The following is a 27,985-nucleotide window of genomic DNA, read 5'->3' as shown; positions in this document are numbered from 1 at the left end:
AGCTGGATTTGGCTCCATTCACCACCACTCTCTGGGCCCGGCCTTCCAGCTAGTTCCTTATCCAGCCAAGAGTGCACCTGTCCAAGCCTCTGGCTGCCAGCTTCTGCAGGAGAATGCTGTGGGAGGCAGTGTCAAAGGCTTTGCTGAAGTCTAGGTAGACCACATCAACAGCCTTTCCCTTGTCTACCAGACAGGTCAGTAGATCATAGGAGATCAGGTTGGTCAAGCAGGACCTGCCCTTTGTGAACCTTTGTGCTGGCTAGGCCTGATCCCTGGTTGTCCCGCGCGTGCCGTGTGATCTCCCTCTGCTCCATAACATTCCTTGGCACCGAGGTCAGGTTCCACTCTCCAGAAGTTCACCTCTTCTCCCTTTCTCAAAGGCAGAAATAAGTTCTTGCAACAGACTTACTGCCTTGAAGGGTATTTTTACAGCTACATTTCCTATTTATAGCCACAGTGCTTTGGCTGCTCTATAAATGGTTCTTTCAAATCTCTCAAAATAGGATCACTTTTTTTTATCTATCAAAACACTGAATTAGCTTTCACTCATACTTCAATTTAGGAATCCATTATCCCAAGTATTAGAAAGGTTCTACTGTGAAGCCAAAGTCTAGAAATCACGAAGGATTTTTCAGATTTTTATCAAATTTTCAGCATGCATTATAAGTTCTTTTAATGCTTTATTGCTGGCTAAATTTTGCTCTACTATTTTAGAAAGCAGGAATTAACTCCATTTATGCTACCCAAGATTATTAGTAAGTTATGGGTTATTGAGAACAAAGGCGGGGAAGACAGCAGATTGAAGCGCTGAGAGAGATCAGCGTGTGGGCAGTGTTCTCACTAGTTTAATTCTTTGCCAAGAGGAAGAACAAAGTAATTGTGGGGGGAGGAGAAAGCATTTTCCAAACTGAAGCTGAGTTGGAATGCTGAAGGCAGTTAGATGACAGTAAAGCAGAGCTCTTTCCAGGGAGCAAGTCACTTTCCGGCTGGTTCTGCTCTGAGCTCGGGCTCAGCTCAGGATTTAGAGAGAAAGCAGCAGGCCTGCGTACACGAGCCTAGCGGAGCCTCGCACCGAGCGCGGGACGGCGCGCACTGAGGAGGCGAGCGCTCAGCGGCGCCGCAGCCCCGCACCCACAGCCGCCCGCCGAGCAGCCGCGCACATGGCGCCGCCGTCTCCCGCCTGGCTTCACCGCGCACGCTCAAGTGCTCCTCCAGCCCCGCCCTGCGTTGCCGTGGCTACCGCAACGCGCTGCCCGTGCGTGCAGCGCCACCATGGAGAGCCGCCCGGGACGGGAGGTCCTGCGGGAGCCCTGCAGGGATGGCACCGGAGCGGGGAGCGCCCCGCGGCGCTGAGCGGCACCCAGCACCTGGCGCGACGGCCGATGTGAGGGCGCTGGCGCGGGCCGTGCTGGGAAAGCCGCGCGGATGCACCTCCAGGGGGGCGCGGGGCTGTGGGCGGGGCCGGCGTCCCAGCGGCGCTACGCCGGGCCGGGCGGGGTTCTGCTCTTCCGCGGATTCCCGAATCTCCCCTATTTGTATCTATCAGAGTATATGAAATATTCCTACCTGTGTGTTCCTTATCATGCGTATTCATGCATATATATACATACATACATACATATATATATATATATAAGCTCTGCTGGCTGCCTGCTGGCACATTATGGCTTTCACAGAGCAGTAAGATGTTTTGTGTTTTGCTCTGAGTAAAAACTAAGACCTGAAGCTATTCTAAATAGGCTGCTTGAAAAAGAATTCGGGAGAAGCTTTGCAGGATATTGCCGCTCCTGTGATGATAACAACAAACCTGTATGTGTTTTTAATAGGTACTGCAAGCATTCCTGCAGAAAGGTTAAAAAGTTGAGCTCGCCCTTTGGAGATGGAAGGTGCCTCGGAGAGCTGCCCCTCAGGTGTTCCAGCAGGAGCACGGGCAGCAGAGCAGCCTCCTGCAGGGCCCAGGCAGGCTGGCAGCACGGAGCCGTCCGGCGAGGCCCTGCTTCACCCTGCTGCCAGCACGATGCAGGCAGAGGAGGGCTGCAAGCTGCTGGCCTCCTGGGAGCAGGCAGGGGCAGCTCTGCAGGAGGCACCTGGAGAAGGACTCTGTCATCAGGAGGTGATGGATGATGGCAACCAAGGTGTGCTCGAGCCACAGAACCCCTTCAGTGCGTCACCTGAGAATGCATCTCCTGTTGCCGTTACAAAGTCCTCTACATTACCTGAATTAAGAAGTTCAGAAAGGGAAGAAGAAACATCTCAAAATGCATCGCTGTCAGAGAATGTGACAAGTTCAACAGGGACAGGTAAAGAATTGTTAAATTGTTGGACATTACTGCTCTAAAGGGATTCTTTTGTTCAATCTGATGATGCCTTCTTGTGCTCCCTACACTCTTGTTCTGTTAACATTTACAGGTTCTTGGTTTTGAGGTGACTTTTAAAATTCTTAAATGAAACACAATTGAAAAGGCGAGAGATATATTGTTTATCTCACATCATGATAGCACTTTATGGATTAATATGACATTTTATTGAGTGATTCTTGAATCAAGAAATGCATATGGCTTTTGTACAGGCATTTTAAAATAAGCAGTGCATATTCCAAATACAATGTGACCTGGTATCAATTTAGACTAGACCACAGCAATCACCTTACTATTTTACCTCCTAGGTCTCTTGTGACTTACCAGCCACCCTCCATGCTTTTCTCCTGCAGTTCCTGAAACAGTCCAGCATTTACTGCACTTTGTTCTTCTCTCTTCTGGGTGTCCTGTCTTGCTTCCCCTTTTCAATTCAGTGCCCCATTTCCTTAGGCCTTCAGAGCTGAAGGCAACAAATCCCGTTCCACATGTGAGCACAGTGGCTGACCCTTCAGAATATGGAGTTGCTGACTGCCTTCTCTTGCCTGAGTTGTGTTCACATGCTCTTATTCTCCAGTAGCTGGCTTTCCCTTCCTGGGAAATGCACTGTACCAAAGCCAGATGCTATGTTGTATCTCTAAATCAAACCAAATTAATTTCTGGAGCATGAAGCTATGTAAATCTGGTTCAGAATGTAGTCTTTGAATAAATACCACAAAGTCAAATTCTGTGTGAAAAAAACACACCAATTCCACCATTGTATGCTTGGTTCTAAGGCTTTGGTAAGATTTTCAATAAAAGTTCACTGCGTATGTGGGTAACTTTGATTTAAAGTTCTCTATTTGCAAATAAAGATATTTACTTACTGTATCTTTTCTGATTGGAGTATGAATGAATTTTTATGTAATAACAGTAGCATGTTAGATCTCAAAGTGTGTAATAAATTTTTGTTGAAGAAAACTTTTTCAGCTCAAAAATCTGTATTTGTTCTCTCTTGCAGTGTTTCAGTAAAATCATCTGGTTATTAACTTGAAAAGCTTTTTTTTGTTGTTGCTTGAGAACAATATCATAAATTGTCCTTTTGCCTTTTAGGAAGCATAATTCAAACTGTTATGTGGAGTAGGGCTGAATTTCATGAAACTACCCAGTCTGAGAAGTTGTGTCTTGACCTGGAACTTTTACCTAGTAAAGCAGCTCAACAGGATTACCATATGCCAGATGTCATCACTGTCAGAGTACAGATGGGTAAATGGCACCTTTAAATACGTATCTGTAGCTGTATTTGTATACCTATGGATATCTACATAAAGATAGATAAATAAACAAACCTTCTGTAATCTCAATCTGTTACTAAAAGAAACAATATTTCTATCCTGTAACCTTCATTTTAACAGATTCTGAGTCATTCCACGATGTAGCTGTGAAAATTGAAAGACCTACTTTTCGTAAACCATTTCTGGGTGGATTTAAGAACAGAGTAACAGGAGTGGAATTTCATAATGCAGGGTCACAAACGGTACCCAAAAAAAGACCTGAAAAAGGAACTACATTATTTTGTAGAGAAACACAGGTAATGGTCCAACAGTGTCTTTTTAAGATATATTTTATTTTGCCAAACAACAGAATGTTGACACAATTATTTCAAACAGGAATGAGGAAGTAAATAAATCAACAGTAAGTATGCAATTGAATATATTTAATGAATTTATATAATGTGTCTTGAGATTTGGGTTTATAAATAGCTAATTTTTCGTTCTTTATTTCTTGAAATGAGAAAACAATCTATGTATTTTCTGATAATTTGACTTGTATTTTTTTCCTAGACAGTTTTTGAAAGAAATAAATATCAACAAACAACAAGCCCAACATCTACACAGATGACTAAAAGTGGCCTGTATGTGTCTAACAAAAGTGACAAACTAATAACCCCTGGAAAGTACCTAACAGCAGAGGAATACCATAAGCGTCGACTTGAAGCAGTAAGTTCTCATATGTTTGCAACTGCATCTGCAGAGAAAAGTAGCAAAAAGGTTATCTGAATATGTAATGAGTCTTCAGAGTGCTCAAAGAGGGATTTTAGCAGTGAACTTCAGAATATTCACGTTTCCTTATCTTTCTGATATAAGTGTGCGTGTGCACATTTACAGTATTGGTGTTTTTAGCAACATTTGAGACATTACAGTTTCTTAAATATTAATCATTGTGAATTTGCTATTTTCTTTCTTAAGTTAAACTTTCATACATACTGTTAGTTATTACAATAGGTCTGTCCCATTTCCATTCTCTTGATCTCTTTTAGAAGGACCTGAACTCCCTGCCTAATGCCATGTATGACATAATAGCTAGAATATTGGATTAGGATTTATGTGACTGACATTCAACTTCTGGAGTTTATGGCTTTTTTCCCCCTATATTTATTTATTTAAGAGCAGACTATATATGTATGCTATGGCCTTGAGGGTTCTTTTGGTTCAGAGTCTTTTGGTGCACTGAGATGCTCAGCGTAGCCAATTCTGACAACAGATGCTGTATAGTCGCTGTACAGAGAATGTCTCTTTAGGCATTCTGAACTTCTCTTTGTAAACCACCTGTTCAGTCATTGCACACCAATCTTATTACTCCCTGTCATCACATTAGCTTGGACGCTGCTTTGTGAATGCTCTAATTACTAATTTAATTGCTTAAAATAAGCAGTCTGAGGCTTACTGAGTGGATGACAAGTTGGTTTCCCTAAGTGTCTAAGTGGGATCATTGTATTAATATGGTTGACAAGATGCTTTTTAAATCTTGTTAAAATTTTCTATAAGAAATTCTTATTTGGTTAGCATCAGCTGACAGCAATAAGCATCTTGTTGGAATGGAACCCAAGTAGCTAACTGTTTCCCCAGGACTACAAGAAAATTTTACTGTGATCATTAGTGCTACTCACTGAAATCTGTAATGTATCTGTAGGTAACCTATAATGCTGCTCTGAATGTTACCACAGAATGATTTTCTTTATTTTTCACCTCAAAAGCAAACACTTTGCAAATGTATTCCAAAATACTTTCTCCCTTCACAGTGGCTTCTTATAACCAAAACTGGCCTTCAGGTTTTAATACCTTGGATATTAGTTAGTTTTCTGTATGTATTTTTTCACAGTACAAGAAGAACACAGGAGTATTTTTTATTGTTGATATATAACATTCTAAAATTATTTTTTAGAGTGCATCTATGTCAAGGAATAGAGCACAGTGGAGACATCAGCTGGTGTTGATTCAATTTGGTGGATTTGCACAGCACAGTGTAGTTCTGTTCTGAAATATTAACTGGAGACAAGGAAATGTTAGATTAAGATACCTCTGGAGCTGTTTAGCTGTATCAACATGGTTTTGTGTTTGATGGCCTTCTACACTGAATGATGCTTAATAAACTCAAAATGGCATTAAATTAACCTGGCTCAAGTGTTTTTGGTGCAGGTGCTAATTCAGCTGGCAGAAGTTCAGGCCTGTACATTGTCCTCCCTACTGTGATATGTCTAGGCTAGCTCCACAGTCTTTAATAGCAACATTTTTGATGGTGGTTATATATATCTTTTTAAGTTTTGTCATAACAGCAATATTAATTTCATTTTTATTCTTTGTTTACAAATAAAATGTAGTCAATTTAATTTTGTGGCTGTGCTTTTTTTTTTTTTTTTTTTTTGTTATTTTCAATAAGATAATTAAATTTGCAAATATGAATCTAATTTCCTAATTTTGAAAAGGATAAATTGGTACTAAGATGGAGACCTCTGCCTACACAGCTGAAGGGAAAAAATTAAAGCAATACATGGCAGAAGGCAATTTTTAAGGGGAGCTTGGAAAAGAAAAATGACCTCCTCCACTGATTACACTCTTGCATTTAACTAAAAAAGTAAGCAGGCTAGTGTTTAGACTAATAATACATAACTGTTTTTAAAGCATTTCAATTAGCCTAGGTACAAGACAAATCTTAGAAAATGCAGTTAAAATGCAGTTAATGTAGTTAAAATGTAGTTAAAAAAAAACAAAAACAGTTAAGAACAAAATGCTGTGCTGTTTGATTTTCAATTGATGGTTCTGTGATATTTTATCATGTGTAGGTAATAGTATTACAGAAATACTTTCGTCGTTGGCATGCTAGAAATATAGTACAAAACCTGAAGGAAAAAAAGAGATTAAGGCTGGCATGGGAAGCACAACAAGTGTTACAAAGGGAAAAAGAGAAAGAAGACAAACTGAGAATGGAGCAGGAGAGAAAACTGAACCCTAAAACCAAAGAAGACTTCGACCTGCTTTACCACGCTTTAGAATGTAAGTTTTTCTTAAGGGAGCACTCCTAAGTCAGCAAAAAAGAGAGTAGTTTAGAACCAAGTTTTTCTGGTTTTGGTTGATTTCTTTTCCTTTCTGATCAGGACGACCTGATACAGGTCAACAAGAAGAACGAGATTCTTCTATTGTTTTCTTCTAATGATCAAAATACTAAGTTAGTTCTGATGCATTTAAGTCACTGAAAATAATGTCATGAAGAAATTGCAATTAAGATCCATCATTTGCCATTTAATTTTCATAATGGACTAAATTCTATCAAGAGTTTTATGAAAGGTAAATGAGGTTCTTTGTTTCATGCATGTCTTCTTCTGCTGCTATTTCTTCTCTTTCTAGTGTATTTTATTCACAGAGCTGCTGTAACTGCAGACAAAAATTTACAAATATTTACAAATATTTTAAAAATCTTTAAAAAATAAAAATATTAAATCTTAAGGACATTTTTTTAAGTTCCTAAAAGGCATCATGAAATCTTTCTCCTAGCAGAGTGGATGGTGTCTGCAGACAAGCACTTGTAAACTTCCCTGGCAAAATAAGGTGAATACTGCAAATAATTGGCATGAAGTCTTATACAAGAATGATCTCCTAAGTATAACAAAAAATTAACACATGCCCTTTTGGAAAAATGAAAACAACAGAAAGTAATGTGATGGCCTATATATTTGCATTGTCTCTTTGGACACCTCATTTTATCTAAGCTTAAGTGGTTACTTGTGGTTTAACTCTGGCAGTTTTTACATTGCTGTCCCTATAGCAGAACTGACAGAATGGATTCCCTGATTCATTGCAAAGCTACTGAACCTACCTTAAACCATCCTAGCTATTTTTCCTATGGTAAACTGAGCATAAATTTGGCAGTATGTGTTATTCATAGAGCCTAAGCTCATCATTCAAGAAACCCCAAGTTATCCACTTATCTTTTAATTCTGTCACACTTTGTGTGGCATTGAACAAATTGCTTTGTCTAAATGTATAAATGACATAAATATTACTGTTCTTTCTGACAAATGTAAAAATTATTTCCAGTCTTAAGCTTTTAAAGCTTTTAAATTTGGGAAATTATATCTTCCTGGGATTTGTTGTTTTGAATAAGCACACTGTTTGTTGTTGTTGTTGTTTTATATTCTTAGATTTAAAATGTATGGTTACATACATCTCTCTTGCCTAATTTAGTATGGTTGGATTCACAAACAATAAAAAAGTCCAGCTTTGCCTATTGAGGAAATCTGAGAAGCATTTGCCATTTCAAGAGCTGTGAAGGAATTAACTAAACACTGATATTTGAAATGTCTTTTAAACATTTTGTTGGAGATAATTATCTAGTATCAATCATATTCTTTGGTCTTTGTTTACCACTGTTGACTCATTGCTTCTCTGGAGACTTGCAGTCATGCTCTTTAATATAATAGAGCTTAGTGGTTCTAGGAAGTCTTTTTTTTCCTACCTGCATCTGAAACTACTTTTACATTCTTACAGTGTCAACAGTCTACACAAGCTAAATCATTGTGACAGTAATAGAATGAGGTTATTGTCCTCTACAGATCTGTGAAGGTCATTGCTGCTGATCACAACATAGGGGTACTATTACAACGTCAGCCAGGAGAAGCAATTCTTTTTGGTACAAAAACTTACCTGTTGGCTGTATGGTGCAAATGAGATGTATCTAAATATTCTGTGTTTCTGCATATAGACACATTCACTATTTATTTGAAAAGTATGAATACTTCATTTGCTTTATAAACACTGGAATAAAAAATGCAAGTAAAATAGGCAACATAGATAGTCTAAGAGGAATGTCTGACCTGATAAAATGTACATGTTGAATTTGTAGATGAGTATGGGTAACATTTTGACAGGCCCTTCATTTTTGCAGGTTTTGCAAAGTTGCTTAGTGTATTTATTAACTCCACCTTTGAAGTTGCTGCCCCCTTCAGGCATACAAAGCCTCATGTGAATTAATTCTGTGAGGAGCTTTTATTTGCTGAAATGGCTTTTTTCAAAAATATATCTTTGGATACTCAGAACTTGTCAGACAGCTGTCACATTAATCCCAAAGCTTGGAAAGCCTTAAGGAAATGAATAAAATATTTTAAAGTATAAAACATAAAGCACTGTAGATAAGGAAGCCACAGGCAGAAAATAAACTTTCTTCCCTTCCCTCCTCCTGCCTTTAATCTTACGTGATACAGGATGTTATAGCCTTTTTTTGAGTAGCTATTCATCACATACTGGATTGTTTTCTTCACGCTGTTTTTCTTTTGCATAACTATTCTGAAACAATAACTTATTGATATTATTCAGGAATGTGGAAGTTTTGGATCTCACAGAACTCCCTGCAAAAATCTTTGGATGTATTTGAAATGGAGCATACCTTTCAAAATAGGCAGGAATTGTTATGATGGATGCAAAGGAAAGCAGTATTATGTAAATGGTGATTTTACTGAGAGATTTCTGTAAGGGCATACAAGCTGGATGTCAGCAATTATAGTCAAGAAATGGGTACTGCAAAATAAGCCATGAGAGATGTGTCTGCATGTTAGTCATTCCACTTGGCTTCTACTTCAAAGTGCAGCAGGTACCTGTGGTTTGCTGATTTGCCCCTGAGTCAGAAGGCCAGATGTTTTTATAGCATCCACTGATTTACTTGCTGCTGTCATCAGCATGTTTGTATATCGCTTCCCTCCATTGGAAGGGTTCTGCTGCAGAAGGGAGAGTAACATAATGATCACCTAATTATATATGTGCATCCATCAGCCTTCTGTGGCAAAAGACGATACCACTCAATATTCACTGTTAAGCCCTGAAGTGCTAAACTTGATTGTCAGTCAGTCTTGTTTGATCTCTACTCATTTCTGCAGGGAGAAGCTGTAGCACCAAATACTATTGGGACCACAGTAAGATTCTGTTCTTAATCTGTTGAGAAGATCACGGTGATCGATGTTTGGTTAAAAAGTTCCTAGTGTTCATCTTGTTTGGAGTAGTTTTTAGATGCAAAATCCTAAAGAAATCACTGCACCACACATTTCCACAGAAGCTAAATTCTCACTGATTTTCCTGGCAGTGTGGTATTGATGTATACTTGCACTCTCAGAACATCTTTATCCTCGGCATTATTTTCTGTGCTGTTTTTATGTCTATTCTGCATAATAATCAATTTGCTAATACAAAAGCTTATTATTATTATTATTACTATAGAAAATATGCTATTTCTTGAATATGAAAGTAGAAATCTCACTGGAAAGCATCTTCTAAAAAACTACCCAGAATATTTGTATCTGTAGCATGGAGGCAGGAGGAGACGGAACGGATTAACAGAACTCTTACTGGAGCTGAAAGAAAGGCAGCACTTTGTGGACTTCTAGAACAAGAGACACAGCTGATTGCTTCCATTGGGAGACACAAGCTAAATGCAGATGAGGACAATCAACAGAAAGCAGTGCTGCACTTTCTGGATAAGGTCAGTGAAATAATTTTAGACTGAATATAAAGAAAGTTCCAGCATACAAGAACAGAGAAGGTATCTGCAAACATTTGCCAGAAGTAACTTTTGCAGCTCTGTGACTGATTATCAAAAGACAAACAGTGCAACATTAAAATTGTGAGATTTACCATAGACACAACCGGTTGTGTATTTAATCTAAACAATTAGCACTGAGTGGATGAATTTTTTATCCTTTAACTGTCCCGCATCAAGGATGGAATTCTGACAGCATTTTTAAGATCATTCTGACAGAATTCAGAAAGGCTGATTTGAGGTTATGAAACACAAGAACATTGCAAATCATTCTGTATTTTGCATTCTGTGAATTAGAATGCTAGAATAATTCATGCATGAAACTGTGATCTGTCTTAATCCGTTTTTGAATCTTTAGAAACCTGCCTATAAGCTCTTTCAAAAACATTCTGTTTCTCTAAATGAAACTAATGACTAGGTGACCTTCCCTCTGCTATCTTCATTCATTGCTTTTTAGAATGAAATGTTTGCTATTGCAGTTAAATGCAAAATTTAAGCACATATTTAGTATTTATAAAATTATAAAAGATTATGTGGAGATAAAAAAAAAGATTATAAAATCTTAAATCCCACAGAATTAATCATGTGATTTTTTTTTTGTTTGTTTTTCTTCCCTCAAAAAAGTTATCCTTCAGAAATTAGATTTATTGTTCATTTCTCCATTTAGGATAGGCCTTTGTTCCTAAGTCATCATTTCTGTTGGACTTGAAAGGAAGTATTTATTCATTGTTCATGTATTTATTCATTGGATGTATTTATAGTATTTATTCATTGGATGAAAAAGCCAGGAGAGCTTTAATTGAATCTTATTGATCTCAGTGATTAATTGACTGCTCTTAGATGAGCAACAAATTTTACATGAGAATTTATTTTTGTATAATCTTGAGGATAAAACTTACTAAAAAAAATAAATTCAATTCATTCAGTTCATTCCAACAACAGTTTAGAGTGACATTAGATTCAATGGCTCTTTAATATAAAACACGAGATGTTTTTTTTAAGTTAAAACAATATCTCAGCAATCCAGCCCTTAAGAAGAAAGGTTTTTGGTGTCTACTTTCATAGTTGTGAAATAACTATGAAAAAATATACTGCAGCAGCAAGAGTTTTAAAATATCGAAGTTCATTGTTTTTTTTCAACTTTGACTACTTAGTTTTCAAAAAAGTGACTCTTTGGTACAAAGGAAATTTCCTTGTTTTTGTTATTGATGAATGGGAACAGGTTCACAAAAACTGATTTGGTAAAAATATATGATCTTTCTTCATTATGAATATAAATTACTTATCTGAAGTATTGGTGGAACTGTTATGAGGTTTATTGCTGTGATGTGTTTGAATTCTCTATTATTGCTTTCAGGAGTGAAAAATGCTAGGAAACTAAATATTTAGAAATGATACCAAAATTATAAATCATTTCGTTGTCAAATATTTGCTTCTACTATTTGATATTCTTCTGTCATCTCAGAAAAAGAAGCCTGGAACAGTTTAAAGTACATATATTTCTTAACTTGGAATTCTTCTGAAACAAGGCAGTATTGTTCGTAATGATGAGACTCCTGTTTTGTTTTCAATAGAAAGCTGTTTACTTTCTTTGTTTAAAATTTATACAATATTCAGTTTTGATAAAGAAAAGAGGAAAAAATGACAGAATTTACAGATATCATATCTTGAGTTGAATAATTTAAATGTGGTCATAATATAATGGCCTGTGTTACAGACTGTATTCAGTGTAGAACAGTGAGGCTGCTAGCTTATATATGGCTTGTGCCAACTGATGAGAAAACCCAGCTTTAATAGCTATTTCCTAGGCAAAGTTGTGCTCATTGACTCATTGTGCTCATATTGTAAGCAAATGACCCTTCTGTCTTAGAAAGAGTGGTTTCATTAAGAGGACCAAATGAAGGTAATGAATTCAAGTACGCCTTGGAAAACAGGGATTGTTGCTTACCTGCTGTGTGAGAAAGCTGCAGCACGATACTGCTCCGTAACTGTTGGGTGGTGGTGTTTCCTTGTTTTCTTTTTTCCTTTTTTTTTTTAAAGCATTTCTGTTAGTGTGCATTGTTAATGTAGGAAAGTAATGAAAATATGCTGGACTGCTCCTTTTTTAAGACAGAAAATGACTCCTTTCTAATTTTGCTTAAGTTCAAAGATTTAATTAAGGAGCTAAGGGTTTTATTTTTCACTAGTACCTGTTCTGCTGTTGTGTCCTGTAAACAGTTTTTGCTCTGGATTGTTACTATTGATAAACAGCAGTTTAATTGTAGTTCCATCTCCACTGACAACATAATCAAATGTTATTCAGTATTGGACTCCCTTTTCAGTTGCTTTGTTTTCCTTTTGCTTACGTATTTTTATAATTTGGTAATTTATTTTAAAAAGAGAAAAACCCTATGTAGACTGTTCATATATGTTCAATCTAATATCCTTGCTGTTTTTATGACATCACCACAGAAGGCCTGTATATTTGATCAGAATAATGATCACAGAGGTACTGGGGCGTTCTCCACAGAACTACTCAAGTATCTGAAGGCTCCATGTTGTGTTTCTGCATCTAACTTCCACTAAAATCAAAAAGTGAAGTTCACAGATGTTTGTGAATACTCAAGTTTCAAATACAGTGCAAGTGAATAATTAACGCAGAGAATGAAGTTCAAAGTAACTGTCCCACTATATGATTAAGGACAGGGAATGGAATTGGGCAGTGATGGGGAGAGGGTTTTGAATGCTGTATTTCTATTGGATTTAGATATCTACCTCCCTGGGTAAGTAGCCCTCAGAGCCAGTCCTGTAGAAAGAGGATGATGTTTGGACTTTTCAAACTGAGTAGTGCAACCAGAACCATGTAAGTTCTCACAGTCTTTAGCAGATAAACACGTGCAAAGAGAATTGAAGTAGTAAGCATATGTTACGTAGTTAAGTTAGCGAGCAGGGAGCTAGCCCAAGAATGCAAAAAGCTGTGAAGTCGTCTTGTAATTTAGTTTACCAAAGTCTATGCCTTCTACAGTTGTCTGTGCAGCTAGCATAAATAGAGCAGTTCCCTGGAGATGTTCTGTACTGCAGCTGACTTTGAGGGCTTAAATTTGCAATCTTTACAGAATCAACAGTCCCATTGATCTTACTGATACTTCAGAGGGATTTATGACTGCAAGATGAAACACTGAGCAAATGTATTCTAACACCACCATCGGTAAATTTGTTCTAAAGGAGTAGAGCGTGTCCTTGCAGGAGAGTATTATGTACTATTAATTTACTCTGAGATTTCATGACCTGCAATTTTAAACAAAGTGCACAATTGAATGCTTGCTCTGGTGGAAAAGGTACTGTAAATTATTGGCAATAGAATTAGATTTTGGTGTTAGTTAAGCTTTAAAGTCATGTCCCAGTTTGAAACTTTATGTAACAATACACATGTTCAGCTGGTTATAGTAGCTCAGTCGTACAAATTGTTTCTGAAGTGTGCACAACCTAAGAGATGGAAAGCATGTGATGGAAAAATCACTGAAATGGATACACAATACACACTCCGTGCCAGAGAACTACTTGAAATCTACCGCAGTGTTAGCATGAACGACATCCCGAAAGACGAGAGAAGAGATGTGCTGCTAACACTCAGAGGTACAGTGAAGGTATGTTTCTATTTTTCTATTTATGTTTGGATTTAAGCTGCACTTTCAAAAGACGTGATCATTTATGATTCTATGATTTAATTGTGTTGATACATAAACAATGCTTCTTCTGGCAAATAGGTGCCAGGGAAATCAGTTGGCAGCAAGAGAAAGCCTAGTCTACCAACTGGCGTGACAGAATGATTTGTATTCCACATGTACTTAAAATCCATGTTGCACTTTGTGACGTACGCATTTTTCTTCAAGATGCATTAGGATTTTAACCCCATGGCTTTAGTCTTTGTGCGTGTGTATTAATACATAATACAAATTTAGTACAAAGTTCAGCTTAATATTTGTAACAAACTGATGCAAACCTTGACAGAAATGTAAATGGCTGTTACTGTACTTCTGTTTTTCTCAATTGCTTGACCTATCTGCTTAGAAACTTGTCATCTTGGGAGGTTGGTCTCGATGCTCTCTAGAGGACCCTTCCAACCCCTGCAATTCTGTGATTCTGTGATCTCTGTGGGTTTGTTGCCACTTTCTATGGCTGGCGAATACTGATATTCTTTTCTCTTTTGCTTCACATCCCCACTAGATGCTGCCACTATTCCCAGTGGAATAAAAACTTGTCTGCCTTTCTTTTAATCTCTTTCTTTCTCTCCTTTTTTTCGTATTAATGTACAAAAAGAATACCAAGGTAAGTTTTCAAATAGTTGTGAGATGACAGCATTAACAGTGACGTAGAATAGAATGCTGTTTCCTGGTTCTTACTGAATGAAACTAATGTCTTGCTCTTGGTTTTGATAACAGCAGAATTTGATTAAAAGTCAATATGATGTTGGGAGCATTGCTAATTTATGAATTTCTGTTCATCTTAATACAATTCAATACTGTGTAGTAAACAAATTCTGGAATTTCTGCAGATTAGCACTCGTTTCAGGTGAAGAAACATTGACCTAAGTCATTTGATTTCTATCTCTGGAGTATCTCTAAGTATTTGGAGCACTGAAGGCACTAATTACAAGCATGGTTGTAAGTCCCTTAGGCCTTTTGTATCATTTTTTTTTTCCTTCCTTTCCCCCTTTCCTTTCTACCAGTGTATATACATTTCCTATCACAGAACCAAAGGAAGCTTCTTATTGAGATGCTTCTTCATGCTTTTAGAGGAACAGAACAGAACAGTTTTCAGCCTCGTTTTAGAGGCATTATTTAGTGCCTCCAGATTTACAGTTCTTCCTAGCTTCAGTATATATGCAGGCTCGTTGAAGCAAAATCTGTATGTATTCATGGTTTTTTGGTTTGTTTGTTTTTTGTTTTTTTAACTTCTTACATTAGTGTGCTTGGAGGTTATTTTCCTATTGCCACTAAGGGTTCTTTTATTGTGAACATACAGAGCTGTGACTGATGAATTACACAGAAGCTATAATTTGCTTTCATGCCATTGTTAAGAGTTATGTTGTTTGTTTCTTTCTAATAATAAAGTTTTCTTTTCCTTTTTAATTCTGTTTTCCTTCAGGAACACAAATGTAAATTAACACAGGAAATAGTGGAATTAATTGACAGGGAAGTTGATCTTATGTCAATAGAAGTAAAAGAATGCAACTTAGAAGGACTGAGGAAAAGAATTTGTACACTATTTCTTCAGTATATTAAAATTCCGAAGTTTAACCCTGAAGTTGCAAGGATACTTAAGGTAGTATTCCTAGACTGCAATCTGACTTAATGGCTATGAAACTAAAGATAGAGAAGAGGAATTGAAAATCATGAATGTTCTTTTACTTCCTATAACCTTTTGCTGTAGAATTGCTGTGAGTATTCCTCAAGAAGTCAAAATATATACAATAAATATCACACGAATAAACTTATACAGTCATTTAGGAGGCATAGGCATGTTTTTAACAATTTGTCAGGTAGCAGGGAGTAGAGAGCAAGCCAAGAGCTCCAGGTATGAACTGAAAAATTTGAGCATTTTAAGTGGCCTTACATATCTTAAAAATGTTAACAATAAATTATAATAGCAAGTGGGGAACCAGTAGAGAGATTTGAAAGCGTTTTTTTTCTTCCACTGTAAGAAGGACAGTTCCCATGAGTCCAGAAAGGAAGAATATTTACTTTCTGAAAAGCAGAAACAGAAAGGAAGTAAAAATAGTGGTAGACACCTGTTTTAAGTCTTCTGTTAAAGAAATAAAATAAAAAACCTTTTAAGTATTTTGAAATAAATCATTGGCTTTTAAATATTATTTCCTTAAACATACATAAAATCTATTCCTTACAGAATTTGGGTGGTTCACAAGTAACAGATATGTTGTGAGAAAATAACTTCTTTCTTTCATTTCATCTTTTAGGTTCCACCAGATCCCTTAAAGCTTTATAAAAACGTTCACTTCTGTCGCAGTTGTGAAAATTACTTACCAGCTACTGAGTTTCCTATTCCTGCTAATTCCCGCACCGTTGGCAGATGTCACTTCTGTTGCAAGCTTGATAATGAGGCTCGGCAACGAGAATCATTTCTGAAGTACAGACTGATTCTAGAAAGTCTCAGAAAGTCTGAAGCTGATTATAAGGACGATGCTAGAATTGTTTTCTTAGTTCAGGTAATGTCTACAAGAGCACTGCTAATAATGGAAACTGGCTGCTTTGATTATAATTTTTGTTTTGTGGATGTAACTGTCAGGAAGAGAAATAGGCTAGAAGCTATGAAAACTTCTTTCTGTGATGTTCAGTAGTATTAAGAGAAAGCACTTAAGCTCCTTAAGTATACCTGTACTTTCGAAAGTGGTTGCAAATAATACATTAAAAGAAACGGGATGTCCAGCTAACAGAATCAGATGATCCAAATTCTCTGGTACTGCCCTGGCCATCCTGTTGCTTAAAGATATTGGCATAATCTCAATAATGACTGTCGCTGAGACTCTGTCACTTTTTAGCCAAATTAATTTCAAGTTCTTCTGTTTCAAGCTATAAATATCTAAACAGATCTGTATATTCAGCTACTGATTTCCTTATTTTTTTCTCTAACATTTATTTAAATTGTTTCATTTTTTTCTGAGCTATTTGCTTTTTTATTCATCTCCCAACAACTGTCTGTCCTCTACCTCTATTCAGAAAACAGCTGTGGTTCATCCAGAAATGACTGTCACAACCAGAAGTCTTGCAGCAGCTATGAATTTATTCATTGCCCAGCTCAGTGCCAAAATAGGCTCTGATTGTGTTGTTCGTGGATAGATGTAAGATTTTTGTGACAAAAGATTTTTCTTGCATGCTGATTCTAACCATACTTGGGCTGAACACCATGAGTGCTACTAAGGCAAAAAAGCAGCTGATGTGTGTTATGGAAGCTCCACTAAATTCAGTTTACTGTAGCTAAAGACCTGCTTTTTGCTATCAAAATGAACTTGTTCAGCAATGTGTCAAGTCCTGAGGCTGATGGGAGTGTTCCTTTGAACTAATGAATATGATGAACTCGTTTATCCATTCTTTGTCTTCACTCATTTCCCAGTCTCCATCGCTAAGTAATGATGCTTGCTCTCAACTTGTCTGATGGTAGTGGTTGAATGACTTTTCTGTTTCTTTGTGAGAGTAGAACAAGCTACCAGAGGGGAGGGACAGAGTGTCATGTGATATGAGTTGTGAATTTTCACAGCAAAATGCATATCTACTTTAACAAAGTGCAGAAGTTGTCTCTTAAATCAGACTTTTCTTCATAACCAGAAAAGTTTTCACACAGAACAGGCTTTCGTCTAATTTACAGGCAGGAAAGGAAAATGACAAATTAGTTTGTGGGTCTGTTTTAGATGGTACTTCATATATTTTAATGTAAGTTTTAGCCAATTATTTGAGATTCACAGCTTAGGACCAAAAAAAAAAAAAAAAAAAAAGTGCATGCCAGTGTACTTTCAAATGTCTGGCTTCTTAAAAGAAGACACAGTTATTCAAAATGTTATTCAAAATGTGGTGAAAAGGAGGAAATACTAAAAATATACACCAATTAATGAAAGCTAATAAAGGAGGACCAGATTTAAGACCAGATGTAGCAGCAGTCTTATGTTCTTGGAACCAGTAAGCATATAGTTGTTATAATGGATGTTCTAAGCCCATCTTTTATCATACATTTTTTTCCTGGCAACAATTTAGGTGAGTTCCTGGATTTTGGAAGCAAGGTAGTTGAGAATATGTGAGACTTCATTTCACTAAAGCATTGTGTTGGTATACTTCCATCCATATTTTGCCAGGGTTCTAATAAGTAAGATGGAAACACTAATTTAAGTAAGTAATGATTTCTCCTTAGAGGAATGAGCCTTTTTAAATGGCTTGCTGGAGGAAAACCTGTTTAAATTCTGCTGAATACAGGCTCCTGTAGAGAACGATCTTCTAATAACATTTCCATGACTGAGACAGAGAAGAATCAACGTAGGGTGACTGAAAAACTCACCAAGTTCAGTGGCAACTGCTCGCCTAATTTTTTTTGTTATGTATGATTTTTTTTTTAATCAAGAATTTGTAGTTATTTCAGATGGCTAATAAAAATTAAACAAATCAAGATCAATATAAATTAACTTGAAAAGTATACCTAAAGATCTTTCTGTACCAGAGAACTTTTACACACAGCCCTTCCATTATTTTTTGTTAATGTTGTAGCATAACTACCTGATCTTTGGTGACCACATCTGGTAAAATGAATAACAGTGTCATGAACACACTTAGTGTGCCAATAAGAGACTGAGAGCAAAAAAGCTGAGTGGGCCGTGATTTAAGGTCTGTAACAGGGAGAACTTTTCATTGTTGTAATTTTCCACATTTTTCAGGCCTGATTATTCTGATTATATGTAAACTTTAAGTAATTTAGTAGTATAATAACTTATTTATTCAATAACAGTAATTCTGAACTCTTGAATGGGGGATAACAGGGATGGATTATTATCATCAGCCAAAGAAGTCTGAACAGGTTAAAGCATGCTACAAGAGAAAGAAAATGAGATCTAAGAAGCTTTATAAGAGCATTTAAGCAATTAGGATGTCAAAGGGAGATAAGAAATTTCCACTGGCAGAAATAATCCAAGTAAGAATGCAGCATTTTAGCTATGACGTAAGAAAAATTTAGTTAATAGTTCCATGCCCTGCTTAAGGAAGATGCAAGTCTAGATATTCTTCAACCAAGTGATTGTGTGACATGCATAGAAGTATTTTACTCCAAAGACTGGACTCTTAAATGGTTACCATTTTTGCTGTAGAATGAAATACGTTTCACCTTTCTTGCTCTTGTTTTCCATTTCAGCAGCAGCATCTGCAGTACATGATTGAGAACATATGGGGCTGTCAGTCAGCTCTTAGTTCTTGCAATGACCTCTATGATTTGGTTATGGTCAGATGGGATAAGCAGCAAGAGTGGTCTCCATGGAACACTATTCTCCTCACTAAAGATGAAGCTGATGCACATCTTAAGCTGCATAACCTTCAAGAGGTAATATCTGATGGCTTATATTTTTCCAGTAACTCTACTGTTCTAGTAGTATCCTGTGAGTAATGATGTTTGGCCAAAGACTTTGCACTCATTCATGTTTAAATTGTCCCAGTGTAACTATTGATGTAGCATGGACTTCAGATGGTACTCGTTTTGGAAATGTTGAGATTATCTGAGAGCTAAATTGACAAAGGAAATAAATGACTCTCTGAAAGAAGGTTTTGTTTTGGGAACAAAATACAGTGGGGAACTCAAAATGTAAAGGGAATTTAACAATCCATATTTGTTCTGTGCATGCCCAGCTTTTGTTTTCAAGCAGACACATTCTTACATGAGTATTACCTTTAAAAGTTAGAATCAGTTTAATGATGGAAATTCCTATATTAAGTCCTCTGTCTCACTTCCAGTCAACAGTGCTCTCCAGGCGGTCTGAATCTAATAATACACCTTTGCATCCATAAATCTATCTTCCCGGCATGATGGCAGGCAAATGTTCTGTTTGTGCATTTTCCTGGTTTAACTTCTTAAGGCTGGATTGTCATTGTCAGATTTTTTAATTTGATTAAGTCCAAAGCTTAGATTTGACATTTTAATATGAACGATAAATACTAGTAAAAAATATTTCATTACTTTTACACAATAGAAATAGAAATATTTTCTGATTTGGACTTATACTTTCTCTGTAACTGAATTTTTGGACTCTATCATAGAATCACAGAATCTCCAGGGTTGGAAAAGACCCACAGGATCACCCAGTCCAACCATCCACCTATCACCAATAGTTCTCACTAAACCATACCCCTCAACACAACATCCAAACGTTCCTTAACACCTCCAGGATTGGTGACTCCACCACCTCCCTGGGCAGCCCATTCCAGTGCCTGACCACTCTTTCAGAGAAGCAGTATTTCCTAACGCCCAGCCTGAATGTCCCCTGGCACAGCTTGAAGCCAATTACAGACTCTTGAAAAGAACCATTAATTTTCCTATTCCAAATGCTTTCATTCTAAGTTGGAAATGAAAATTTTTGAACTGTTCAGTCTTCTGTATGACTGGTAATGAGCAGCGGGATAACAGGGAAAGGCCTCCACATCTGCTTTAGTGGAGGTGGGAGGCCAGAAGAGCAGCAGATAAGGTATATAATCTATCTTAAAGCTGCATGTTATTTTGAGTTATCTCGTGATGCAGAAATGGAAGTGGGCCAGCGAGGAGCTGCTTTGCTTCAGCGGTAATGGCCAAAGCTTTGTTTCAAATAATGTTTGTGAAATAAGAGAAAATGAGGCAAAGCTAAAATGCCGTAAGTTGAATCATTGTTTGTCATTCTTTGAAACAAAGAAAGTGGCCTCTTAAGCACTTTATTTAGTAGTGATTCTACTTCATAACTATGGCTAAAGAGATAGCAAAAAAAAATTTTTTTCAACGAAATATTCTGGCTTTATACATCATCCTATGTGCTGGTACTGATCATGAGAAATCAGGAAAATACGCTGACTCAAACACAGTGAAGTGCTTGCTGCCATGGTTATTTGTAAGTAACCATTCTGATTCTTACCAAGGAAATTTCACATATTAATTACCTTGCAAGTGCTGATGTTTAACCATTTCCATTTTTGAAATTTCTTACTTGAAAAGAAATAAATGGAACTTACCTCGGCTGGATAAAAAACTGTTTTTAACAGATGATTAAAATTTCACCAGGAGTGGTTAGTGATTTTCACCATAAGGTAGCAGTATAGAACTGTAGAATGTTTTATTTCATTCTGTATTAGATATGAATACATTATATGGTTTACTTCAGTAAAGAGTTGCTATTTCTATTGACTAAAATATAAAGCAAACAAGTATATTGCTGAATATTTTAATTGTATTTAATAGGATTTGGATTTTCTTTCCTTTCAGGCTTATGAAGCATCATTTATTCATGGAATAAAGCATAAGCATATCCGGGCAAAAAAGTACTTTGCTCAGATCCCAGTGATGACATCACTTTTCCACAGGAGTGACAAGCAGGCTAATGCAAGTTAATTTTTAATAGCTATCCTTATTCCTACTCATATGAAAACGTAACTCTTCAGATAACAGGTGTCAAAGAAGTTCACTGAATTATTTACTAATACAATTCCTCTGCTTTTAAAGAAATATGTTGTTTTCCCAACACCTAAACTGCATTTCATAGATCAAAATAAAATTCTGAGTATAAAATAATTTGATCCTTACCAATCCATGTAACTGCATTTCATGCTTTGTAGCCTCATTATTTAAAAGGTAGATAGTTGATGGTGAGCTGTTTACATTCATGAGCCATGACTGTTTGGTTATGTATGCCTGTGTTACTTGGAATATTTTGTTTGCAAACTAATATTTTTGATGAGGTAATTAAGCTAAATCTTTGTTGTTTTTTACTTATAAAAGTAATAATAATTATATGAAATTTATTTCTCTGATTTTAAAACGTTTGGCAGAAAACCCAGCAAAAAACCACCAAATCATAACCTATCAAAAACCAAAATTGATACTCTCTTCCAAAAGAAGCAGTTATGCCTTGGAAACATTGGTGTAAAAAAGTCAGCCATCTTTTTGTGGCTCATCCTGTTGGTCATAATGGAACTGCCAGAACTCAGTTATCGGATCCAAGATCTTGAAGTTATTGTGAATCAGGCTTAACATTTGAAAATACACAGTGCAGACTGTTCAGAACTTGTTTATCTTTTGAGAGGCTTGTGTTATTTAAAGTAAAAGTTAATTGCCTCCCTAAACTTACACAGTTACATTTATGTTTGATTACAGTTAGAGAGGAAAATATTTTATGGTGTACATTCATAGAACCATAGAATGGTTTGAGTTGGAAGGGGCCTTTGAGATCATCTAGTTTCAACCCCCTGCTACAGGCAGGGCCACCTCTCTAGGACCCCTTTGGCCAAGCCTTGAATGCTTCTAGGGAGGGAATATCCACAACCTCACTGCTCAGCCTGTTCCAGTGTCTCACAACCCTCACAGTAAAGAATTTCCTCCTGATATCTGGTCTGAATCTACCCTATTCCACTTTAAAGCCATTTCCCCTCATGCTGTCACTACATGCCCTTATAAAAACAGGTGGAACTGTTGGATCTTTTCTGTTTCAGCCTTCCAGTACTTAAAGTGAGCTTATAAACAGAAAGGCGATTGACTTTTTACATAGGCAGATAGTGATAGGGGAAGGGGGAGCATTTTTAAACTAAAAGAGGAGAGATTTAGATTATGTATTAGGAGGAAATTTTTACTTAGAGATGGTGAGGTGCTGGCACAGGCTGCCCAGAGAAGCTGTGGATGCCCCATCCCTGCAGGTGCTCAAGACCAGGCTAGATGAGGACCTGGGCAGCCTGAGCTGGTGGGTGGCAACTCTGCCCATGGCATGGGAGATGGAAGCAGATGGTCTTTAAGGTGCCTTCCAACTCAAGACATTCTATGATTCTGTGAATTGCTTAGGGCTTTATCCATTTGTACCTTCAAAATGTTCACGGATGGAGAATGAACAACTTCTAGTAGCAATCTGATCTGGTGCCTGACTGTCCTCAGCTTAAAAAAGAAATCGACACTCCTATCCAGTTGAAAGCTGCCTTCTTTCAGTGAAGTCTGCTGTTTCTTTTACTGTGCACACCTGCCTTAATTTTCATAATCTCTTTGTAAATTTCAGAAAGCTTCTATCAGGATTTTCCTAAGCCTGTTGTCTAGGCCTAATAAGTACAGCCTCTCCTTCTACATCAAGTGCTTCTGCCTCCTTTGCTTCTCAGTGGAATGCTGTTGAACTTGTTCCATTTATCATAGTCCTCTTGATTTGAGGGACATGAAATTAGATGCAGAGTTAAGAATTCATTCTTGAAGATCTCTAGATTCTGCATTCAGTTAAGCATTAGCAACCAAGCCTGTTTTAGCCTGCTAAAGAATTGCTCACAAACAGGTTTTTTTGTTTGGTTATGCAAAAGTCCAGTTGACTTTTCTGGGACATGGCTGTCTTGTGATTTTGAACATTCAGAGGAAGAAAAAAATATCACAGAATCATAGAATGATTCTCATAGTTCTCACAGAACTACCTGCATACAGAACATACAGTGAAAACTCATGTCTTCCTTCAAGCTAGTGTCCAAAAATGGCTTTTGAAAGCATAGAAGTTGAGTGTTTTGAAGAATGTGGTATATTGAAAAGAACATTTAAAATTAAAAACATATTAAAATAGCAATTTATTGGTTATCTTGTTGAAACTCTTTGATAAAAGCCAAATGCTGTCACCTCAATTCTAAAATAGAATGACTTTTAAAATCTAATGATTGAAATTATTATACAGAATTTCATGTTACGTGTGTTGCTCTGAGAGTAATTACAAAAAGCACAGTAACACTACATGATAGAACAAATTCTCAGCTATAACATACTGTTTTTCAACATAGTCACTACTATTAGCTATGCATTTTCACCACCACAAGAGCCTGCATGCCATGCTTGTAAAAAAATCTGCTGTCATTGCTGCTGAAATGCACCACCCACTGCCTCACTCTTGGTCTGCACCAATGTTCAGCAAATGCTGAAGATTGTCAGTGGATGCCATTTTTTTTCCACATGGAGGAATTCAAAGGAGTGATACACCTTTGTTTTATATACCATTTATCACACTGCTCCTTTGCTGCCATCCATTGTATGGTAACAAAATATAACAGCATATTGGTGGGAAGGTTCAGTCTCTACTGCCGTACCACCAACATGATGGTGGTACCACCGCCTCTGATGTTGTTGGCCAAGATAATAAAACAGGAGGCATTACTTTTGGAACAACCCTAATAGTCTTTTCTGACTGCTACTTTTGTCATCTTACATGTGTTTTTTATATTACTGAATTTCAAAAAAAAAGATTTTTAGCATGACTTGTTCATAGCATTTATGATTGTATTATGCTTTGAAAAGGCATTAATTTGAAACTTTTCTATAATAGTTACTGCCTTGGTTCGCTTGTTTATATAAGCTACAAAGGATGCTGGACGGGTATGAAGGATGTAAGTTTTCTCTGCATCAGACAGAGGTAAAGAATAGAGATTCCAACTCAGGAGATCAGGATCAGATAGAGACATTCTATTTCTAGGAAGCGTTTTCTGGGAAATCTGCCTGGGTTCATTTACCTTCAATTGTCATTGCATTTCATCAGGAGAAGAAAACTGTTCAGATAAAGGGTCAGATCTGCCAGTTTCTATTAGAACTGAATAAATGCTTTAAAAGCACAGCTGATCATCATTTCTTGAATTTCAGACTTACACAAAAGATGATTTTGGAATCTATTTGTGTAATAGTCCCTGCTTTGGAGCTTAGATTTTTCCTGGATAATGTGAACAAATTATTGTAAAACATCAGTGCCTCTTCAAAGGATAACAGTCTAAGATGAAATTCTGACCTCCTTTTGCTTTGGGAATGTGGCTTATGAAACTATCTTAAATTCTACCTTAAAGGTTGAGTCCACAAGGACTCCAGAAATGGTGGTGAGAAATACTGGCTTTGCCTCAGTTCTTTCCCACCTGTAGATACTAACAAGATTGGCCCGTAGGGCTTGCATTTCTCGTTCTGCACTAGCAAAGGCACCTGGACAATTAACACCTGAAGTTTACTTTGCAGGACTCTGTTGTGAGCAGGACTTTTCAAAAACGAAGGAAAATTTGCCTTCTCACTACCCACTAGAAGCATTTCCAGAAGAAAAAGTTCCAGCCTTCTCCCACCTACAGAAGTGGGTAAGATGTGAGTTTGGCAAAGAACAGGCATTTTTCCTACCCACTCCCAAGAGAAAACACTGCTTTTTTCATGATGTAAATTTCCCTACTTATTTCCCAAAGGAAGAGGAACTCAAAGTAATCATTCTTTCCACCTTCTTGACTCCAAAAGATCTCCCAATTAAGAAAGCATTAATTCCCTTCTTGTATTATAATGTGATTGCAAACACTGATAAAATGGTACTATAGACAAAATATGTGAGAGTAGCAAGCACTTGCTAGCCAGTATTTGGCACAGTATTGTTTCTTACTGAAAATGTATTTTCTAATGGTAATATATACATATATATATAATATATATATATAATATATACATAATCTAAATCTTGATTTATTTAAAGCCTAAATTTGAATAGGCTTACATTCTGAGCTAGGTGAAAAGATTCAGTACCGTCTTAGCTCCCAAACCTATGGCTACAGAATCATATTTGTATATGGAATGACTGGCATTTATTTTTATCACTGGTCTGTACACAATTTTTTTTAGCTAATCTTGCACTGTAAATTGTCCATGTTAAAACAGTAATTCTAGTCTGATTTACAGTCCTAACTTTACCATCATCCCGCAGAGATCTGGCATTCATGATTCTTTATATTCAGCAGTTCTTACATCAGGAATGTTGAATAATGAAGTTGAGAGAATTAGTTTTTTTTTCTAAAGAAAAGCTTTCAGGAACTCTTGGAAGAGGTCCAGAGGAGGGCCACTAAGATGATCAGAGGCTGGAGCACCTATGAAGAAATGCTGAGGGAGCTGGGCTTGTTTAGCTTGGAGAAGAGAAGGCTACAGGGTGACCTCACTGTGGCCTTCCAGTACTTGAAGGGAGAGTATAAGCAGGAGGGGAACAGCTGTTTGCAAGGGTGGATAGTGATAGGACAAGGGGGAGTGGTTTTAAACTGAGACAGGGAAGGCTTAGGTTAGATATTAGAAGGAAGTTTTTCATATAGAGGGTGGTGATGCACTGGAACAGGTTGCCCAAGGAGGCTGTGGATGCCCCATCCCTGCAGGCATTCAAGGCCAGGCTGGATGTGGCTCTGGGCAGCCTGGTCGGCGAGCCTGCACATAGCAGGGGGTTGAAACTGGATGATCACTGAGGTCCTTTTCAACCCAGGCCATTCTATGATTCTATTATAATTAAGCCTACTTCATTTTGTTCATCCCATTTCTTTCCATTATTTTTGAGTTCCGTATTTCCTTGCTGACAGGATAAGAAATACCTGGGATATGAGATATGAATACAGTTGTAAATAAAAGAATACATGAATTCTTAGGAATGGGTATGAGTAGAAGGCAAACACAAGGTATGTCAGTATTGCAGCTTCTTTTAATAAAATTATTTTAGTTGAGATAAATAGTGATGAAATTATTTTTTTCTTTATTGCAGTTTTATAACTATTTCAGAGTATTTTTGCGTTTCAGGTTTTTGGAGTTGTGCTAGATTAAAAAAACCAGCTTCGTGTACAAGCAGTTTTAAACTTGTATTCAAGAACACCTGTGGATTTTCAAGGAGAAACTGGTATGGAAAATGCATGAGTAAATCAAGTGTGCTTTGGTGTATATTGGGATATCCCAATATCAGTCTGTATTGTATTTAGGTTCCTGCTCATGGATAAAAGAACTTCTGCGATCTCGTCTCATTTTAATTAATTCAGAGAAAGGAATCTTTTGAAAAATCTCTCTTTGCAGGAGCTAAGTTTCTTTTTTATCATTCGGCAAGAAATTTTTATTTTTAGAAGTGAAAAAAAAAAAAAAGAGGAGTAAATATATGCAGAAGTATTCAAGAGCCAAATTTTCTGGGGGAGGCAGATGAAGATCCAACTCAATGGGTTCTTCTCATTCCTTTTTTTAGAGCTTTCTTCACTTCAGTCATTCCCAGACTGTGGTTTGTAGGGAGTTATTAAAAAAGAAAATGCAGTTTGTTTTTAGTTGGAAGCTTGATCATAAGTGATGTGGTAATCTTAGAGAAAACAATCTGTTTTTGTTTCAAAAAAATGTAAGATTGTTTCTGTAAGTCAGAATATGGAGAGTATATCCACCACCTGTGCTTCATTTCACTTGTGTGTGATCGGGGAAGAGTGTGCAAATGCCTTCTGAAAGATCCCACTCAAACCAGGAGATGAACAGTTCTTAAGATATCAGCCAGAAACAAGGACATTATGCCTTTATTTTACAATTCTCTCCCCTATACCAGCTTCTCTTTGGTCTTCAACAGTCTACTTTAAATCAACCGTTTCAGGAACAAGAAGCCAGGAATCGCATGACTTGGGCTCTTAATTCATGCTGGCAGCATTTGAGTGTGGACTTGCAAAAGAAGTTTCACATGTCAGCAGTGAAGTTTTGAAACGGTGCAAGTGTTGTGTGGAGGCAGTAGTTGGATTTAATGATCCTCGTGGGTCTCTTACAACTCAGGATTTTCTATGATTCTGTAATTTTTTAGCCCTATGATAACGCAGTGGGAAGGGAAGGGAAGGGAAGGGAAGGGAAGGGAAGGGAAGGGAAGGGAAGGGAAGGGAAGGGAAGGGAAGGGAAGGGAAGGGAAGGGAAGGGAAGGGAAGGGAAGGGAAGGGAAGGGAAGGGAAGGGAAGGGAAGGGAAGGGAAGGGAAGGGAAGGGAAGGGAAAAAAAAGGAAAAAGTATGGAATCTTCAAGTACTAATGAATCATTTGCTCTTGCAGTTAGGTTCCTGTCAGGTTATAACACATTACCTATCTGTGTATTTATTAGCCCTGAATTCCATACATTCAGGTCAGACTGTTAAAGTCTTATTCAGACATGAAGGTCTTGGCAGCATTGATCACGTTATGAACTGTATTAGGAATGGAAGAGAGCCAGTAGAGCCTACTTTTTATTGGCTGTTTGAAAAATAGTGAAATAGGCTGCTTTACTGCTTCACAAAACAAGGATCTCTGCATTGTGAGAGCTGCAGAATGACTG

General features: G+C 37.2%; 1 protein-coding gene across 4 annotated transcripts; it reads left to right on the top strand.

Annotated features, from left to right (window-relative positions):
• The first annotated feature begins 4 nt into the window (after positions 1-4).
• On the top strand, positions 5-26,610 carry IQUB (IQ motif and ubiquitin domain containing). 4 transcript variants are annotated; one of them, XM_052667772.1, is made up of 12 exons: positions 5-1,384; positions 1,827-2,300; positions 3,447-3,599; positions 3,749-3,924; positions 4,178-4,333; positions 6,457-6,667; positions 9,964-10,139; positions 13,652-13,822; positions 15,324-15,500; positions 16,153-16,401; positions 19,083-19,268; positions 21,168-21,703. In XM_052667772.1, exons 2-12 carry the CDS (start codon positions 1,880-1,882, stop codon positions 21,291-21,293), a joined length of 2,202 nt encoding a protein of 733 aa, XP_052523732.1. In that variant the 5' UTR covers positions 5-1,384; positions 1,827-1,879; the 3' UTR covers positions 21,294-21,703. The 4 variants fall into 4 exon arrangements, with proteins under 4 accessions (XP_052523732.1, XP_052523734.1, XP_052523733.1 ...); XM_052667774.1 differs by lacking the exons at positions 5-1,384; positions 21,168-21,703 and adding an exon at positions 16,913-17,034 and having other exon boundaries at positions 1,436-2,300; positions 19,083-19,179; XM_052667773.1 differs by lacking the exons at positions 5-1,384; positions 21,168-21,703 and adding an exon at positions 26,258-26,610 and having other exon boundaries at positions 1,438-2,300.
• Positions 26,611-27,985: the final 1,375 nt, after the last annotated feature.

Source organism: Tympanuchus pallidicinctus, unplaced genomic scaffold, assembly GCF_026119805.1.
Source record: "Tympanuchus pallidicinctus isolate F22 unplaced genomic scaffold, pur_lepc_1.0 scaffold8, whole genome shotgun sequence".
In the NCBI taxonomy this organism is placed as follows: Eukaryota; Metazoa; Chordata; class Aves; order Galliformes; family Phasianidae; genus Tympanuchus; species Tympanuchus pallidicinctus.
The sequence above is the reverse complement of the archived record's forward strand: the minus strand, read 5'-3'. Positions and strand labels throughout refer to the sequence as shown.

Coding starts and splice junctions, on each gene's coding strand:
- IQUB (XM_052667772.1), top strand. CDS start 1,880: ATGGAAGGTGCCTCGGAGAGCTGCCCCTCAGGTGTTCCAGCAGGAGCA. Junction 3,600..3,748: donor CACTGTCAGAGTACAGATGG/GTAAATGGCACC, acceptor TCATTTTAACAG/ATTCTGAGTCATTCCACGAT. Junction 4,334..6,456: donor ATAAGCGTCGACTTGAAGCA/GTAAGTTCTCAT, acceptor TATCATGTGTAG/GTAATAGTATTACAGAAATA.